Source organism: Podarcis erhardii, assembly GCF_964252035.2.
Source record: "Podarcis erhardii genome assembly, chromosome: 2".
NCBI lineage: Eukaryota > Metazoa > Chordata > Lepidosauria > Squamata > Lacertidae > Podarcis > Podarcis erhardii.
In genome coordinates, this window is record NC_138498.1 from 122,796,655 (window position 1) to 122,812,030 (window position 15,376).

Consider the following 15,376-nt stretch of genomic DNA (forward strand, 5'->3'; position numbering starts at 1 on the left):
AGCCCCCCGATCTGTTTGATATATCTGGCTAGCCTGAGGAAAAATAAAGGACAGACCGAAGGTTAACTTTGTTTATGGAAGAGACGAACAGAGGCTGTCCCTGAGTGAGATAGTTTTTGAAGAGTACAAAACCCACACAGAGACGCCAGTTTCCAGTCTGCTTGTGAGAACCATCAGAGATCGCAAAGAAAGGAATATATGATAACAACAAGATGAGAAAGAAAGTAATAAAGGACTATCCGGATCGAACTGGATAGAACTGTCTAATTTAAAGCAGTAAAATATGTGATGCCTGGAGCTATCCGGAATTTTGGACTCGTGCCGAGCTTGATGTATGGGTACCCTTAACAAAATTTAAAATTTGGCCGTATAATCTGGAACTAATGTGATTTGAATAATGTGATGTGATTGGCCTGTTAATAAAAATTATTTTTTAAAAAAGGAAAGCTATTCCTCCCTCAGCTGCAGCAAGAGCAGAGAAAACTAGGCAAAGTCTCTCATATATATATATATATATATATATATATATATATATATATCAATTTCAACATAACAATATATCAAAACATATCATATTCATTATTTTCCCCCTTTTTCCCCACTCCCCATCAAACCCTCCCTCTCCCCCAAGACTTCCCTCAGCTCCTCTCTCTGATTTCTCAGCACATGTTATTCTCTGCATATTATAAAATTATATCAGTCCTTATATTACCTATCTACCATGTTGTCAATCAATAAATTTGTGTATGTTTATTGAAAACCTGCCAAGGAGTCCAATTCGTTTTGTTGTCTTTTTAAATCCTTTGCATAAAGTTCCCATTCTTCTTTAAAGTCACAGTTGTCCTTGTCTCGCAATTTGGATGTCAACTTCGCCAGTTCTGCATAGTTCATCAATTTCTCTTGCCACTGTTCCTTTGTCGGGGTTTCCTCATTCTTCCATCTTTGTGCTATCAAGACTCTTGCCGCTGTTGTGGCATACATGAATAAATTTGACATTTGTAAAAAAAGAACAACCCAGAGGCATTGTAGGACAAGACTTGCCAAAGAAAACAAATGCATAGACTTTTTAAATGAGTTTATTCATTCATAATAGCGAGAGACAAAAGAATGCAACAAGCCCTGACAATGGCGTTGCTCCAACTGGGCTCCTCCTTCTGAGCAACAGCATCTCCCTTTATGGTGGCCGCATGTGGCCAAATGTCTCTCATTCTGTTGTTCCTGCGCTCTTAATGAATGCTGCGTTCTGGAAGAAGGGGGAGAGGGTCAGAAATACTCTCCAGTGACAACGTGTCAGCTCTGCCTCTGCCTCTGCCTCCTCTCCCCCTTCTTCTAATACTTCCCAACTCTTTCGTTCATCTATCTCTGAACTGTGACCTCCCTCAACCCCCTGCTGTAAATCAATGCTGCAGTCCTCTTCTCCCGCCCACAGCCGCCCCAAGGTGGGCTCGAACAACCAACCTTCTGGTTGACAGCTGGATGCACCAACCCCTTGATCTATGCCATGGGTAGGCAAACTAAGGCCCGGGGACCGGATCTGGCCCAATCGCCTTCTAAATCCGGCCCGCAGACGGTCCAGGAATCTAAGGGTTTTTACATGAGTAGAATGTGTCCTTTTATTTAAAACGCATCTCTGGGTTATTTGTGGGGCATAGGAATTTAGCAGATTTCCACCAGGCTTTGGACTGCAACTCCCATTGGAGTTGGGCCGGTGTTGGAAGTTAGCCAGGCTGTTGGCCCCTCACGACCAAATGAAGATGCCTGGGGGCCACAATGGCGCCTGACATCTCCACCACCTGGAGGTGCATGCCTGGGGTGTTGGAATGTTCCAGAAGAAACTTGAAAATGGTCTTGAACAAGTTGCTAGGCAACAGAAAATTTCCCCAGCAACAGGTGTCCTTATTAGGGCATGTGATCAACTAAGTCTGGGTCAGTGTAAATGGGTATGTGAATGAGTCAGCGTTAGGTCTCTGGCCGGATGGGTAAAAGAGAAAAGGATCATGTTGTTTTATTTGTTTTTGACCGGTGTAAAGTTTTGTAAATAATAAAGGCTCTGAGAAACAGAACCAAATGGTGTGTATGGTGGACGCTCGGGTTGCGAACGTGATCCGTGCGGGAAGCATGTGTGCAACCCGCAGCGTTCGCAACCCGCGATTTGGCGCTTCTGCGCATGTGCAAAGCACGATTTAGTGCTTCTGTGCAGGCGCAAGCCCCAAAACCTAGAAGTAACCAGTTCCGGTACTTCTGGGTTCGGTGCAGTGCACAACCTGAAATCGCGTAACCCGAAGCGTCTTTAACCTGAGGTATGACAGTATTCCTGTAATGGGAATTCCACTAAGTAAAAGATGCAGGAAATTTTTTTCTGTAAAAGGAACTCTGCTGCAGAAAGAAAAGAAAACCCATGAGCTCACGCACCAACACGGGGATCCTTGGATCGTGGCTGACTTCACACACGAGCAACACATCCTGTAGAATTCTATCCGTTATATTTTATCTGTACAATCAGAATGAATTTCAGGAAGCAATATGCTTTTTCTGTGCAGCCTGAGCAAGAGCGTGAACAATGTTACTGTTACCCATGGGTAGGCAAACTAAGGCCCGGGGGCCGGATCTGGCCCATTCGCCTTCTAAATCCGGCCCACGGACGGTCTGGGAATCAGCATGTTTTTACATGAGTAGAATGTGTGCTTTTGTTTAAAATGCATCTCTGGGTTATTTGTGGGGCATAGGAACTTGTTCATTATTATTTTTCAAAATATAGTCCGGCCCCCCACAAGGTCTGAGGGACAGTGGACCGGCCCCCTGCTGAAAAAGTTTGCTGACCCCTGCTCTACCCCACTGCCCTGCTCACAGTTGTGAAGAATCTTCGTACATTCTGAATGGTCTGTGTCACCATTCAGTAAAAAGAGGTCGGAATAGGCCAATATGTATGTGGACTGTCCCTGGATCGAGTGACTTTTCTTCTCTAATGCTGCTGCCTTCCCCCTTCTCCCTCTTCTTCAAGGTCCCCAGACTGAGTAACTCTTCCGGTGCTTCTGAGGCCACCCTCACCGTGGAGGTGGCGGTGGAGGAGGAGACGATGCTGATGATAGGCCACGACTGGAAACAGGTGCTGGTCAGGAACCCGGAGAGCCTGGTCTTCGTCCAGACAGACAAGCCCATCTACAAGCCAGGACAGGAAGGTAAGTGAGAGGCTGCAGTGGCAACAGTGACAGTGGGAGAATCCCCTACAGATCACGCTTCCCTTTTCCAAATACTTTTTATTTAGCGGACCCTTCTTGCTGTGGGAATGTTGAAGAAAGTAGGAGAGGATATATTGATTAAATAGTACCCATCCTGACTCACGCTAGTGACCAAGCAGCAAAGCACATTCCCTTGCAGATTGTTGGAAGCAAGTTGATGGATTCATTAGTTAAGCAATCCGGTCTGAATGGCTCCTGGTAAGTTTCCCCTCTTAAAATAATAATACAGTGGTGCCTCGCAAGACGAAATTAATCCGCTCCGTGAGGCTCTTCGTCTAGCGGTTTTTTCTTCTTGCGAAGCAAGCCCATTGACAGCTTAGCGGATTAGCGCTATTAGCGGTTTAGCGGCTTTTAGCGATCAGCTGTTAAGCGGCTTATCAGCGGATCAGCTGATAAGCGGCTTAGCGGCTTAGGAAAAGGGGGGGGAAAGGGGAAAAAACCCACAGGAACTCGCAAGACATTTTCGTCTTGCGAAGCAAGCCCATAGGGAAATTCGTTTTGCGAAGCGCCTCCAAAACGGAAAACCCTTTCGTCTAGCGGGTTTTCCGTCTTGTGAGGCGTTCGTCTTGCGGGGCACCACTGTAACACGGCAGTCTTCTTTAAAAGTAAGAGTAAGGTTTACAGTGGACACTCGGGTTGCAAACGTGATTGGTGTGGGAGGCACGTTCGCAACCCGCAGCACATGCGCAAAGTGCAATTTAGTGTTTCTGCGCATGCTTGAGCGCTGAGGAATGACTGTACTTACATTCAGTTCACAGCAGTAATCTGAAGGCAGGCTTTATCTTGTGGTTACAGTTACATTTGTAGAGAAAAGAAGCCTCTGAGCTAGGCCTCAGACTTTCTACCTCGTGGCTTCCATCCTTTGTAAGGATGAGCCGTGTGCTGCTGGCCAAGAGCCAGCAGAGAGAAAGATGGCAAAAGAGCCAACAGAGAGGAAGATGGCAAAAGAGCCAAAAAGCCAAAGATGGCTGCGTGGCTGGCACTTTTATAGGGTCTGCTAGGGTCACACCCATCTACCCATGCTATCAATAGGAGCATAGCATCTAGATCAAGGGAAGTAATAGTGCCACTGTATTCTGCTCTGGTCAGACCTCACCTGGAGTACTGTGTCCAGTTCTGGGCACCCCAGTTCAAGAAAGACACTGACAAACTGGAACGTGTCCAGAGGAGGGCAACCCAAATGGTCAAAGGCCTGGAAACGATGCCTTATGAGGAACGGCTAAGGGAGCTGGGCATGTTTAGCCTGGAGAAGAGGAGGTTAAGGGGTGATATGATAGCCATGTTCAAATATATAAAAGGATGTCACATAGAGGAGGGAGAAAGGTTGTTTTCTGCTGCTCCATAGAAGCGGACACGGAGCAATGGATCCAAACTACAAGAGAGAAGATTCCACCTAAACATTAGGAAGAACTTCCTGACAGTAAGAGCTGTTCGACAGTGGAATTTGCTGCCAAGGAGTGTGGTGGAGTCTCCTTCTTTGGGGGTCTTTAAGCAAAGGCTTGACAACCATATGTCAGGAGTGCTCTGATGGTGTTTCCTGCTTGGTAGGGGGTTGGACTCGATGGCCCTTGTGGTCTCTTCCAACTCTATGATTCCATGATTCTATTCTATTCTATTCTATTCTATTCTATTCTATTCTATTCTATTCTATTCTATTCTATTCTATGATTCTATACTTGTTCACACACAGGGGGAGGAGGCTCCAGAGCAGGTATGACAGGAAGTCCTCCCTGTCTGGAGCAACATTCCCCTGTGTGTCCACTCTAGGCAACAGGATATGTTGTGTTTGACTGCTTCAGCGATGATACATTCCACACTTGCCAGGGCATCAGCTGCCAAACATTCCTCTTTTGACCAGAGATTTTCAGGGGGTTTGAACCGAGTACCATCTCCATGTGCTCTGCTCCTGAGCCGTGACACACAGAGTAGCAGAGTCACATGGAAATCCTTCCCCTCCCTCTTCCTTTCACAGTTCGGTTCCGCATCATGTCTGTGGACGAAGATTTCCGACCCTTGAACGAGACGGTGAGTTTCGTCATCACGTGCGCCATGCTGGTCTCTGGAACCTCTTTCGATCCATGCACACTTTTGGGGCCTACAAAGAGGGATGGGACACTTTGCCCTTCAGTTAGTTAAACAGACAAACAAACAGACAAACAAACAAACATGGCACCCCCCCGTATCCACCTCTCTGTTTCTGATGTTCAAGCTGCAAGTGCTGATCTTCATAAAGCTCGATACAGCGACTAGCAGCTTATGAGGAACTTCAAGGTTTGGAGAAGTCTATCACATCTCCCAGAACTGAATCCAAAGGTTGGGATGGGGTGGCTGCTGTTATGGAACATTGCATGTTTGCAGAGGAGGGACTTTCGTAATGCAAGGATGCTTGGGCTTATTTCCATCTTTCCTCCCCACCCATCTCACACAAACCCCTTCTGTAGGGTTCTTGCCAGAACCAGGCCTGGCAGCATCAGGGCTGGAGGGTAGAGATTGCTTGACATACCCCAGGGGGGCATTTTACTCTTCCCCAGTTGGGGAGAGCAAGACCTTCTCTACTGGACTTGCCCACCTGATGGGAATGTATATGCTCTGACCTGTGGCCTTTGTTTCTTTTAAGCACTATGCTATTTTTATTGATGAGTTGTTTTATTTGTTGATTGGCAAGGAAAAATGAGTACAAGCAGGAGAATTCCTTTATGCAAAGATCCAGGTTAGGAGCAAGTACTCTTTGATGAGGGAACCCCTGCAGAGATTTAAAATCACAACACAATTCAAGGCATGGAAATACAGTATAAGATGCTAGAGCTTTAAATATGCCCTTCTAAGTTCCTTCCAAAGTTTTCCACTTCCCCTAGTGTAGAAAAAGACAACGCTTTTGGTCATTTAGAAATGGTTTACTTACAAACTCTTCAAAGGTCTGGTTCATGTGTTTTTCCATACAGCTTTCAGAAAACATAGACAGTAGGACTTACCTTTTAACGTGCAATGTTTTATTGTGTTTTTATATATGTTGGAAGCCGCCCAGAGTGGCTGGGGCAATCCAGTCAGATGGGCGGGGTACAAATAATAAAATTATTGTTATTATTACAGGCTAGTTCCAAAGTGATGAAAATTCCTAAATTATTTGTATAGGAACACAAGGATGGCTTTGTTTTTTTTAAAAAAAGTCGTTCAGTGTGCGCTTGGAGCAACCAGCTCAGACCTTTTTACAGGCCAGGATTCACATAGTAGACTGAAGGAAACAATAGAACAGAAAGACTTCCTCCCAAAGTGAAGCGGAGTGACTTACCTAGGCCTGGCAGGACAGTTTACTCTATGACATTAACCCCTTCATGCATAAACTTGACTTCAGCTGGGTATCCTGCATTATTAACTGGGACCATTATGGTGAAGGAGCTTAGAGATATTAAAGGTAAAGGTACCCCTGCCCGTACGGGCCAGTCGTGTCCGACTCTAGGGTTGTGCGCTCATCTCACTTAAGAGGCCAGGAGCCAGCGCTGTCCGAAGACACTTCCGGGTCACGTGGTCAGCGTGACGAAGCTGCTCTGGCGAGCCATCACCAGCGCAGCACACGGAGACGCCGTTTACCTTCCCGCTATAAAGCGGTACCTATTTATCTACTTGCACTTAGGGGTGCTTTCGAACTGCTAGGTGGGCAGGAGCTGGGACCGAAAGACGGGAGCTCACCCTGCCGTGGGGATTCGAACCGCGATTCGATTACCATATGATCGGCAAGTCCTAGGCACTGAGGTTTTACCCACAGCGCCACCCGCATCCCATCTTAGAGATATTAGAAACAAACAAATCAAGGTGGGAGCAGGTTTGTGTGGTGCTGGGAGGGGTAACACCATTCATTGCTGTCTCTGAAGCCCCCCTCTTTTTTTTACTCCACAGTTTCCTTTGGTTTACATCCAGGTAAGTGTCTAATTCCCCGCCTCTGCTCCACCACCTCTCATCATCACACCAGAGCGGCTGTTACATTGCCCCACTCAGACCACCTTTCCTAATATCCAGAGGCTGCTTCATTCCATAGCTTCCTCATAAGCCGCTCACATCTCCCGAGGGTTTTAATTTTGCCATCTCTAACAAGTGTTACGCGCCTAAGTTCATCCCTTCCTGCAACCCGTTTGTGGGGTTCTTCAAAAGAAAAAACGAGGCTGCAGTTTTGGGGGGACCATTAAGTGTGGCTGAAAAGACTATTTGGCCCATGAGGGAAATGGCTACGACCTTCTCCTGTGCCTTCTCCTCCTCCTCCTCATTTTTTTAAAAAAAATATTTCACTCATCCAAGCAGACTGTCGACATCCTCGGAGGTCACAGATTGGAATTGAACCCATGCAAATTGGCTAGACAGGACTCTAGCATTCTCCTGCCCCGGCCCTGTTCCCACGGTGGAGTCTACCTCTTTCCGAATCTGAGCAACTTTGCAAAATCATTGCAGGAGATCTTGGGTTCCTTACCAGGCTCTGATGGTGAAGGTGGTTCCGTTAGATTGCGAACCACCTGAAAGGGTCTCCTGCTACTGTTTCCTGCAGGTGCGTTAACACCCCATAACAGATTTATGAGACTAAAACATGGAACTATAATCTCTGGGGTGTAACCCTGATGGATATCGTTAGTGCTGTTGATGGAACTGCTCTAGCGTGTATTTTAAATTATGTGTGGCTTTTGGAATTGATTGTATACTTTTAAAATTGATTTTGTACTTGCAAACTGCTTAGAAGACATTAGAAGAGCATCTTTTCCTGCCCATTTCCCCCTCTCCTGGGGAATTAATTAGTTTTCATGGCTCCTCAAATAGACCTCAGTCTGTTGCCATCCTTGGTTAGCAATGCCCCCACCCCCTTAAGAGTGTTTAAACATCCATCCAGATACCAATAGCCCAGGAAGCCTTTGCAGGAGCCACAGGTTTTCTTGACCACTGATTGTCAGAACGCCTTTCAACAGATGTCAGCGACTTGGCTCAATAACTGGTTCCGGCCCGACTGGACTGGAGCACTTTCAGAGACCTTCCAGTCCTGGAAAACAGGTCCCAGCGGTGCATTGTGAGCACCAGACTCATGCAGAGTATAAATAATGCGGAAGCTAGCTGTGAAGCATAACTCCTTTTATTTCTAATAAAGGGACCCCTGACCATTAGGTCCAGTCGTGGCCGACCCTGGGGTTGCAGGGAGCTGGCGTACAGGTTCCGGGTCATGTGGCCAGCATGACTAAGCCGCTTCTGGCGAACCAGAGCAGCGCACGGAAACACTGTTTACCTTCCCACCGGAGGGGTACCTATTTATCTACTTGCACTTTGACGTGCTTTCGAATTGCTAGGTTGGCAGGAGCTGGGACCGAGCAACGGGAGCTCACCCTGTTGCAGGGATTTGAACCGCCGACCTTCCGATTGGCAAGTCCTAGGCTCTGTGGTTTAACCCACAGCACCACCTGCGTCCCTTTATTTCTAATAGCTACTACAAACTAACGAACTAATGACTTGCATGAGTGTTACATCTCCCACTCAGCCATCTGGTCACTACGTAGATAAGACTCTCTCCACACACAGAGTCCGGCAGTCAGTCAGGAGCGGAAGAGGAGAAGAGCAGTTTCCGCCCCCTCCTTTCTCAAAACATCAGATCAGGAGATTCTGTCAGTGGGAGGGGTGAAAATATCAACACTGATATGGCTCAGCACTGTCCCATTTTGGGGCAGCTGCAGCTTAGACCCCGTCCCTGCTTTCAACCTGAGCAGTGTCATGCATGGAGAGTCCGCCTCACCCTTCGGTAACTTCACAGATAATAATTAATGAGCGCTTTATACTCCTTTTTATTTCAGGCATCAGGTTGTTAGCAAAAACCCACATCCCTCCCCAAGGAGAGCAGTTGGCTACTCTAAATCTTCTCCCTTCTGTCTCCCGAAATAGGCGCCAACAGGAAGTTCCTCATCCTCCTCTCTGCATCCTTTGCTCTCTAATAGGTTTGGATCTCCTAGTTTGTGGGGAGGGAGGTGTTGGAAAAACACCTGGGCATGTCTGCCAACTTCCCAAGTCTTCGGGTCGTCTCTCCAGTGGTCCTCTCTGGCTATAAATCTCCTTCAGTACAGAGAGACCAGTGATAGGTGACCCTCCTCTCCTGAAAAGAGCATGCCAGTCTTCTGGCATATCATAGCAGAAGAAAGACTCAGTTGTAATTCTAAACTACTTTATTTACAGTCTATATACAGTGACTCCATCAGTATGTCTGTGCTCTCTGAACACCAGTACAAAACTGCAACACACACAGAAGTGAAACTAAACTTCCAACAGTACTCAGAAGGAAGAGATAACACAGACTTTCTTTCTCACGCTCTCTCAGACACTCACATGATGTATACAGTCATAGTACCACTCGCTGGAGCAGCTTGGATAGATAAAAATCCTAACAGGAGGGTCCTCCACACTCCCTAATGACGTCTCTGCTATCTGTCCCCTCCCTTCTGTTTCTCTGGTCATTATCTTGTAGCTAGGTAACTCCTGCCGAAGCTGCTCTGTATTTCTCCCTGCTTCTGAGCCCGCTGGAAACAAGGGGTGTGTGAATCTTCCCACTCCAGCTCCTCTTCTGAGGAAAGCTGATCTGCCTGCGAATGCACTCCCCCATACTCTGCTTCAGACCATTCCCTGACAAACGGCTTCTTCCGTGACCCCCCCTCTTCTCTTGTGGCTCCCAGGACCCCAAGAGGAACCGCTTGCTGCAGTGGACCAACGTGGAGCAGTCAATGGGCCTGGTCCAGCTCTCTTTCCCCCTTTCTTCTGAGCCCCCGCAAGGCACCTACAAAGTGGTGGTGCAAAAAGCCTCCGGGAACAAGGCGGAACGTCTCTTTGAAGTGAAGGAATACGGTGAGGAAGGAAGGAGAGGAATCGCTTGGTCTGGGGAACGTGGTGTCAAGGACAGCATGTGGAAGGGGGTGTTTTCTTGCACACTGGCAGCACCGCTCAGGAATTCTGATAGAAACTGACAGATCAGTGCAGTTTCGAAAGCAGCGGACGAAATCTTTGGAAAGATTTGGCCCGCCATCTTTATTTAAAGTTGGGCCCAGCTGGATTGAAACATAGACAGAAGCCTGCAAAAGGATCGTGCAAAATTGGGTTCTTAGGTAACTCGAGAGGCGTGCAAATGCATAGTGAACAGCTTCCCAAAATATCTGGCCCTATGGCCAGGTTCAGCGAACTGGTCCTGCTACTGGAAGCAAGTGCACCAGGGCTTTCTTCCGCCCTGCCCCCCCCCATGCCCCGCAAACAGTGGCGTAGCGTGAGTTGCCAGTGCCCGGGGCTGCACAGAGGGAAATGGAAGGAGTATGCATGCACGTTCATCTGCCTAACAGCCGGGAGATCGCAGACACAGAAATAAGAAGAGTTGTTCTGTTGTCTGGAAAGGTCACTTCCTGGTTCGCATGGTGGCTGGGTATGGGAGAGTTGCCTGTGTGAGTAGGGCGGATCCTGGAGGCTGGAGACAGGAACAGGTCTTGCTCTGTGCTGGATCCAAAACTTAGTTCGGGGCACATGTGCCAGCTCCTAAGGAATGAGGCACTTTCGTCGCCCCCCCCCCCAGATGTGTGGGATTTTTTGAGGGGGGCGAACTCCCTCGGTGTTCAGAGGGTGTTTGGCTCTGCCCCTGGCTCCTTGTGACATTGCCCGCTTGATGTCAGAATGTCGCGTTGGGCCCCCCAATCTTGAGAAGATGGCACCTCTGATTTGGGGGCTTCCCTGGAAACCTAATGGGGAAAAAAAATCTGTTGTGTGGTGTTAATGCTGCACGCATTTGCCTCCTTTCTGTGCTCAGGCTGATTATGTTGTCTTTCATCCCCATGTTCCTTTCCTTCTTACAGTGCTACCCAGGTTCGAAGTTTTGGTGAAGGCACCCAAGGAGATAACATTTGTGGCTGATGAACTCGAAGTGACCGTGTGTGGCCTGTAAGTGAGAGCAACCTGGGCTTCTCTCCCAGAGATGTGGGACCACATGAATCGAGAACTTGGGTGATGTTGCTAGCACCAGCTAACCTCTCCTCCAATCATAGCTGTCAACTTACAGATTTGAAAATAAGGGACCAGCAGCCTTGAAAATAAGGGACCAGCAGCCAAAATAAGGGATTTTAGTCAACCAGTTAAAAGGGACCAGATAATTTTGGAGAGCAGTGCCGGTTTTCAGCCCTTCGTTTCCAGAGGTTGCTGCTCAAGACACCAGCCGATGAAACACTGCAATTAAATAACTACCAGCAGCAACCACTTTTCGCGTAAAACGAAGTCCAAGCTACGAAGATGCTGTGGCAGTTCTGTATCTTTTCTCTCCTGCTCCATCTGCAGCTCTCAGTTCCATCAGGCGGGGCGGGAGGAAGGGGGGGGGGAATAGCGCCCAAAGTAAACCCGCAGATCAGACCATCTATGCTAGTCTACCAATTCAAATCTATGGGAGAAGCACTTGCGGTCCTTCCTTTGTAGCCCTTGGAACACCTGCCCGCGCCTCCGCCTCCTCCTCTTCCTCCTCTCTCTGAACTGCTTTCTCTGTGGTTGCCCTCGCTCTCCTCTCAAGGCTCCTCAGCAATTCATAGACCATGCCAGGCTGCCCATCTCATTCGGGTCCTTCAGCGGCACAGCCGCAGTATGGCCTAGTGGGAGTGGCGGTGACGGGCAGAGGGGAGGCCCCAGGCAGAGACGCTCAGTTCGGCGGCCACGAGGAGGATGGCGGTGGAAGGGCCTGAGGCTCCCACCAGTCCCGGCAGGGAGGGGCTCCCAGGGGCAGAGGCTGCTGAGAGGAGGCCAGAGGGGGGCGGACCGGGCAGCCAAGCAACACACTTGGAGCCTCCCTCCTCCCTGGCCGGCAAGGAGGGAGGGAGAGGAGCTGCTTCCTTTGAAACCCGGGAAATTTAAGGGGCATCCATCAACAAGGGACAGCAGTGGGACATGGCGCTGGGATAAGGGACTGTCCCTCCAAATAAGGGATGCTTGACAGCTAGGCCTCCAATCCAGCCTTGGCCGCACCACCCTAGCTCTGATGGAATGATTGTCATAGCTGCACTGAATTCCTCACAATGTTGGGCCACTTATTCAGGGCTTATTTCACCCAGAACTCACTTGAACTCCATTCCGGAACCTCTCAGGTGGGCACCATTGCCACCATAAGAGAACCTTGGTTTCCAGACATTTTTGTACTGTTTTTGCTACTTAGAACTCATAGAATCATAGAGTTGGAAGAGACCACAGGGCCATCGAGTCCAACTCCCTGCCAAGCAAGAAACACCATCAGAGCACTCCTGACATATGGTTGTCAAGCCTCTGCTTAAAGACCTCCAAAGAAGGAGACTCCACCACACTCCTTGGCAGCAAATTCCACTGTCGAACAGCTCTTACTCTCAGGAAGTTCTTCCTAATGTTTAGGTGGAATCTTCTTTCTTGTAGTTTGGAACCATTGCTCCGTGTCCGCTTCTCTGGAGCAGCAGAAAACAACCTTTCTCCCTCCTCTATGTGACATCCTTTTATATATTTGAAGAAGGCTATCATATCACCCCTTCACCTCCTCTTCTCCAGGCTAAACATGCCCAGCTCCCTTAGCCGTTCCTCATAAGGCATCGTTTCCAGGCCTTTGACCATTTGGGTTGCCCTCCTCTGGACACGTTCCAGTTTGTCAGTGTCCTTCTTGAACTGTGGTGCCCAGAACTGGACACAGTACTCCAGGTGAGGTGTGACCAGAGCAGAATACAGTGGCACTATTACTTCCCTTGATCTAGATGCTGTACTCCTATTGATGCAGCCCAGAATTGCATTGGCTTTTTTAGCTGCCGCATCACACTGTTGGCTCATGTCAAGTTTGTGGTCAACCAAGACTCCTAGATCCTTTTCACATGTACTGCTCTCAAGCCAGGTGTCACCCATCTTGTATTTGTGCCTCTCATTTTTTTTGCCCAAGTGCAATACTTTACATTTCTCCCTGTTAAAATTCATCTTGTTTGTTTTGGCCCAGTTCTCTAATCTGTCAAGGTCGTTTTGAAGTGTGATCCTGTCCTCTGGGGTGTTAGCCACCCCTCCCAGTTTGGTGTCATCTGCAAATTTGATCAGGATGCCCTTGAGTCCATCATCCAAGTCATTGATAAAGATGTTGAATAAGACCGGGCCCAAGACAGAACCCTGTGGCACCCCACTAGTCACTCTTCTCCAGGATGAAGAGGAACCATTGATGAGCACCCTTTGGGTTCGGTCAGTCAGCCAGTTACAAATCCACTGAGTGGTAGCATAGTCAAGTCCGCATTTTACTAGCTTCTTTACAAGAATATCATGGGGCACCTTGTCGAATGCCTTGCTGAAATCAAGGTAGGCTACATCCACTGCGTTCCCTTCATCTACCAGGGTTGTAATTCTGTCAAAAAACAAGATCAGTTTTGGAAGTCAAACGGTCTTCCAGAACAGATTCCGTTTCACTTCCAGAACAGATTCCGTTTAACTTCCAAGGTACCACTGTATAATGATGTCATCTTTCAAGCGATGCTGTGGCTGTTTCCTGACTACAGGTACACGTACGGGAAGCCTGTGGCTGGGCAGGTGAAGGTCCGTGTTTGCCGGAAATATAATGAACACAGAGGCTGGCATGTTTATTCCAGTTCCAGAGGGGGCTGTTACAGAGAAGCGTCGGAAGGAATATGTGAAGAGTTCAGTGGAGAGGTGAGACCCAAAGCGGAAGCTGAAAATGAAATGTAAAACACTGCTGGGGAGCCGGCCCTCCCGGGTGACCTGTTATAATTGGACATTCATCCTGATTTACTCAAGGGGAGTCCCAAAGCTCTGGGAGAAACCCCAGAATGGCATTCAGCAGGAAACGAGGGAAGCGTCATCCCATCAGACAAGCCAAAATGATTGAAATGGTGGATATGGCTGCAGGAATATATATTTGTTCATTTTGTTGGTGCCTGTTGTTCCTCACTGAAGTCTCTTCAAAAACCTGAGGAACATTTGATCCCTTTGTCCAGAAAGTATCAGAGGGGGCTACATGCCCATCTGGGGGGATTTAAAATAAAATAAAAGCAAATGTCCTAGTTTGGGGGGGGGGTTAAATTTTTTAATTTTTTTTCGTGTACTCATAGAATCATAGAGTTGGAAGAGACCACAAGGGCCATCGAGTCCAACCCCCTGCCAAGCAGGAAACACCATCAGAGCACTCCTGACATATGGTTGTCAAGCCTCTGCTTAAAGACCTCCAAAGAAGGAGACTCCACCACACTCCTTGGCAGCAAATTCCACTGTCGAACAGCTCTTACTGTCAGGAAGTTCTTCCTAATGTTTAGGTGGAATCTTCTTTCTTGTAGTTTGGATCCATTGCTCCGTGTCCGCTTCTCTGGAGCAGCAGAAAACAACCTTTCTCCCTCCTCTATGTGACATCCTTTTATATATTTGAACATGGCTATCATATCATCCCTTAACCTCCTCTTCTCCAGGCTAAACATGGCCAGCTCCCTTAGCCGTTCCTCATAAGGCATCGTTTCCAGGCCTTTGACCATTTGGGTTGCCCTCCTCTGGACACGTTCCAGTTTGTCAGTGTCCTTCTTGAACTGTGGTGCCCAGAACTGGACACAGTACTCCAGGTGAGGTGTGACCAGAGCAGAATACAGTGGCACTATTACTTCCCTTGATCTAGATGCTATACTCCTATTGATGCAGCCCAGAATTGCATTGGCTTTTTAGCTGCCGCGTCACACTGTTGGCTCATGTCAAGTTTGTGGTCAACCAAGATTCCTAGATCTCAAGCCTGGTGTCACCCATCTTGTATTTGTGCCTCTCATTTTTTTTGCCCAAATGCAATACTTTACATTTCTCCCTGTTAAAATTCATCTTGTTTGTTTTGGCCCAGTTCTCTAATCTGTCAAGGTCGTTTTGAAGTGTGATCCTGTCCTCTGGGGTGTTAGCCACCCCTCCCAGTTTGGTGTCATCTGCAAATTTGATCAGGATGCCCTTGAGTCCATCATCCAAGTCGTTGATAAAGATGTTGAATAAGACCGGGCCCAAGACAGAACCCTGTGGCACCCCCCTAGTCACTCTTCTCCAGGATGAAGAGGAACCATTGATGAGCACCCTTTGGGTTCAGTCAGTCAGCCAGTTACAAATCCACTGAGTGGTAGCATAGTCAAGTCCGCATT

At 48.0% G+C, this 15,376-nt stretch overlaps 2 protein-coding genes across 3 annotated transcripts in view; one reads left to right on the forward strand and one right to left on the reverse strand.

Moving 5' to 3' along the window:
- LOC309336511 (uncharacterized protein) overlaps window positions 1–15,376 on the reverse strand; it is a 218,366-nt gene that overhangs the window by 61,159 nt on the left and 141,831 nt on the right. The gene's annotated exons all lie outside the window — the stretch shown is intronic.
- LOC309336347 (alpha-2-macroglobulin-like) overlaps window positions 1–15,376 on the forward strand; it is a 67,834-nt gene that overhangs the window by 3,394 nt on the left and 49,064 nt on the right. Inside the window, exons 3-8 of the mRNA XM_081851969.1 lie at window positions 3,002–3,179; window positions 5,212–5,264; window positions 7,134–7,154; window positions 9,926–10,094; window positions 11,084–11,168; window positions 13,757–13,907. Coding sequence (XP_081708095.1) covers window positions 3,002–3,179; window positions 5,212–5,264; window positions 7,134–7,154; window positions 9,926–10,094; window positions 11,084–11,168; window positions 13,757–13,907 — 657 coding nt within the window. The remainder of the gene's footprint in view (window positions 1–3,001; window positions 3,180–5,211; window positions 5,265–7,133; window positions 7,155–9,925; window positions 10,095–11,083; window positions 11,169–13,756; window positions 13,908–15,376) is intronic.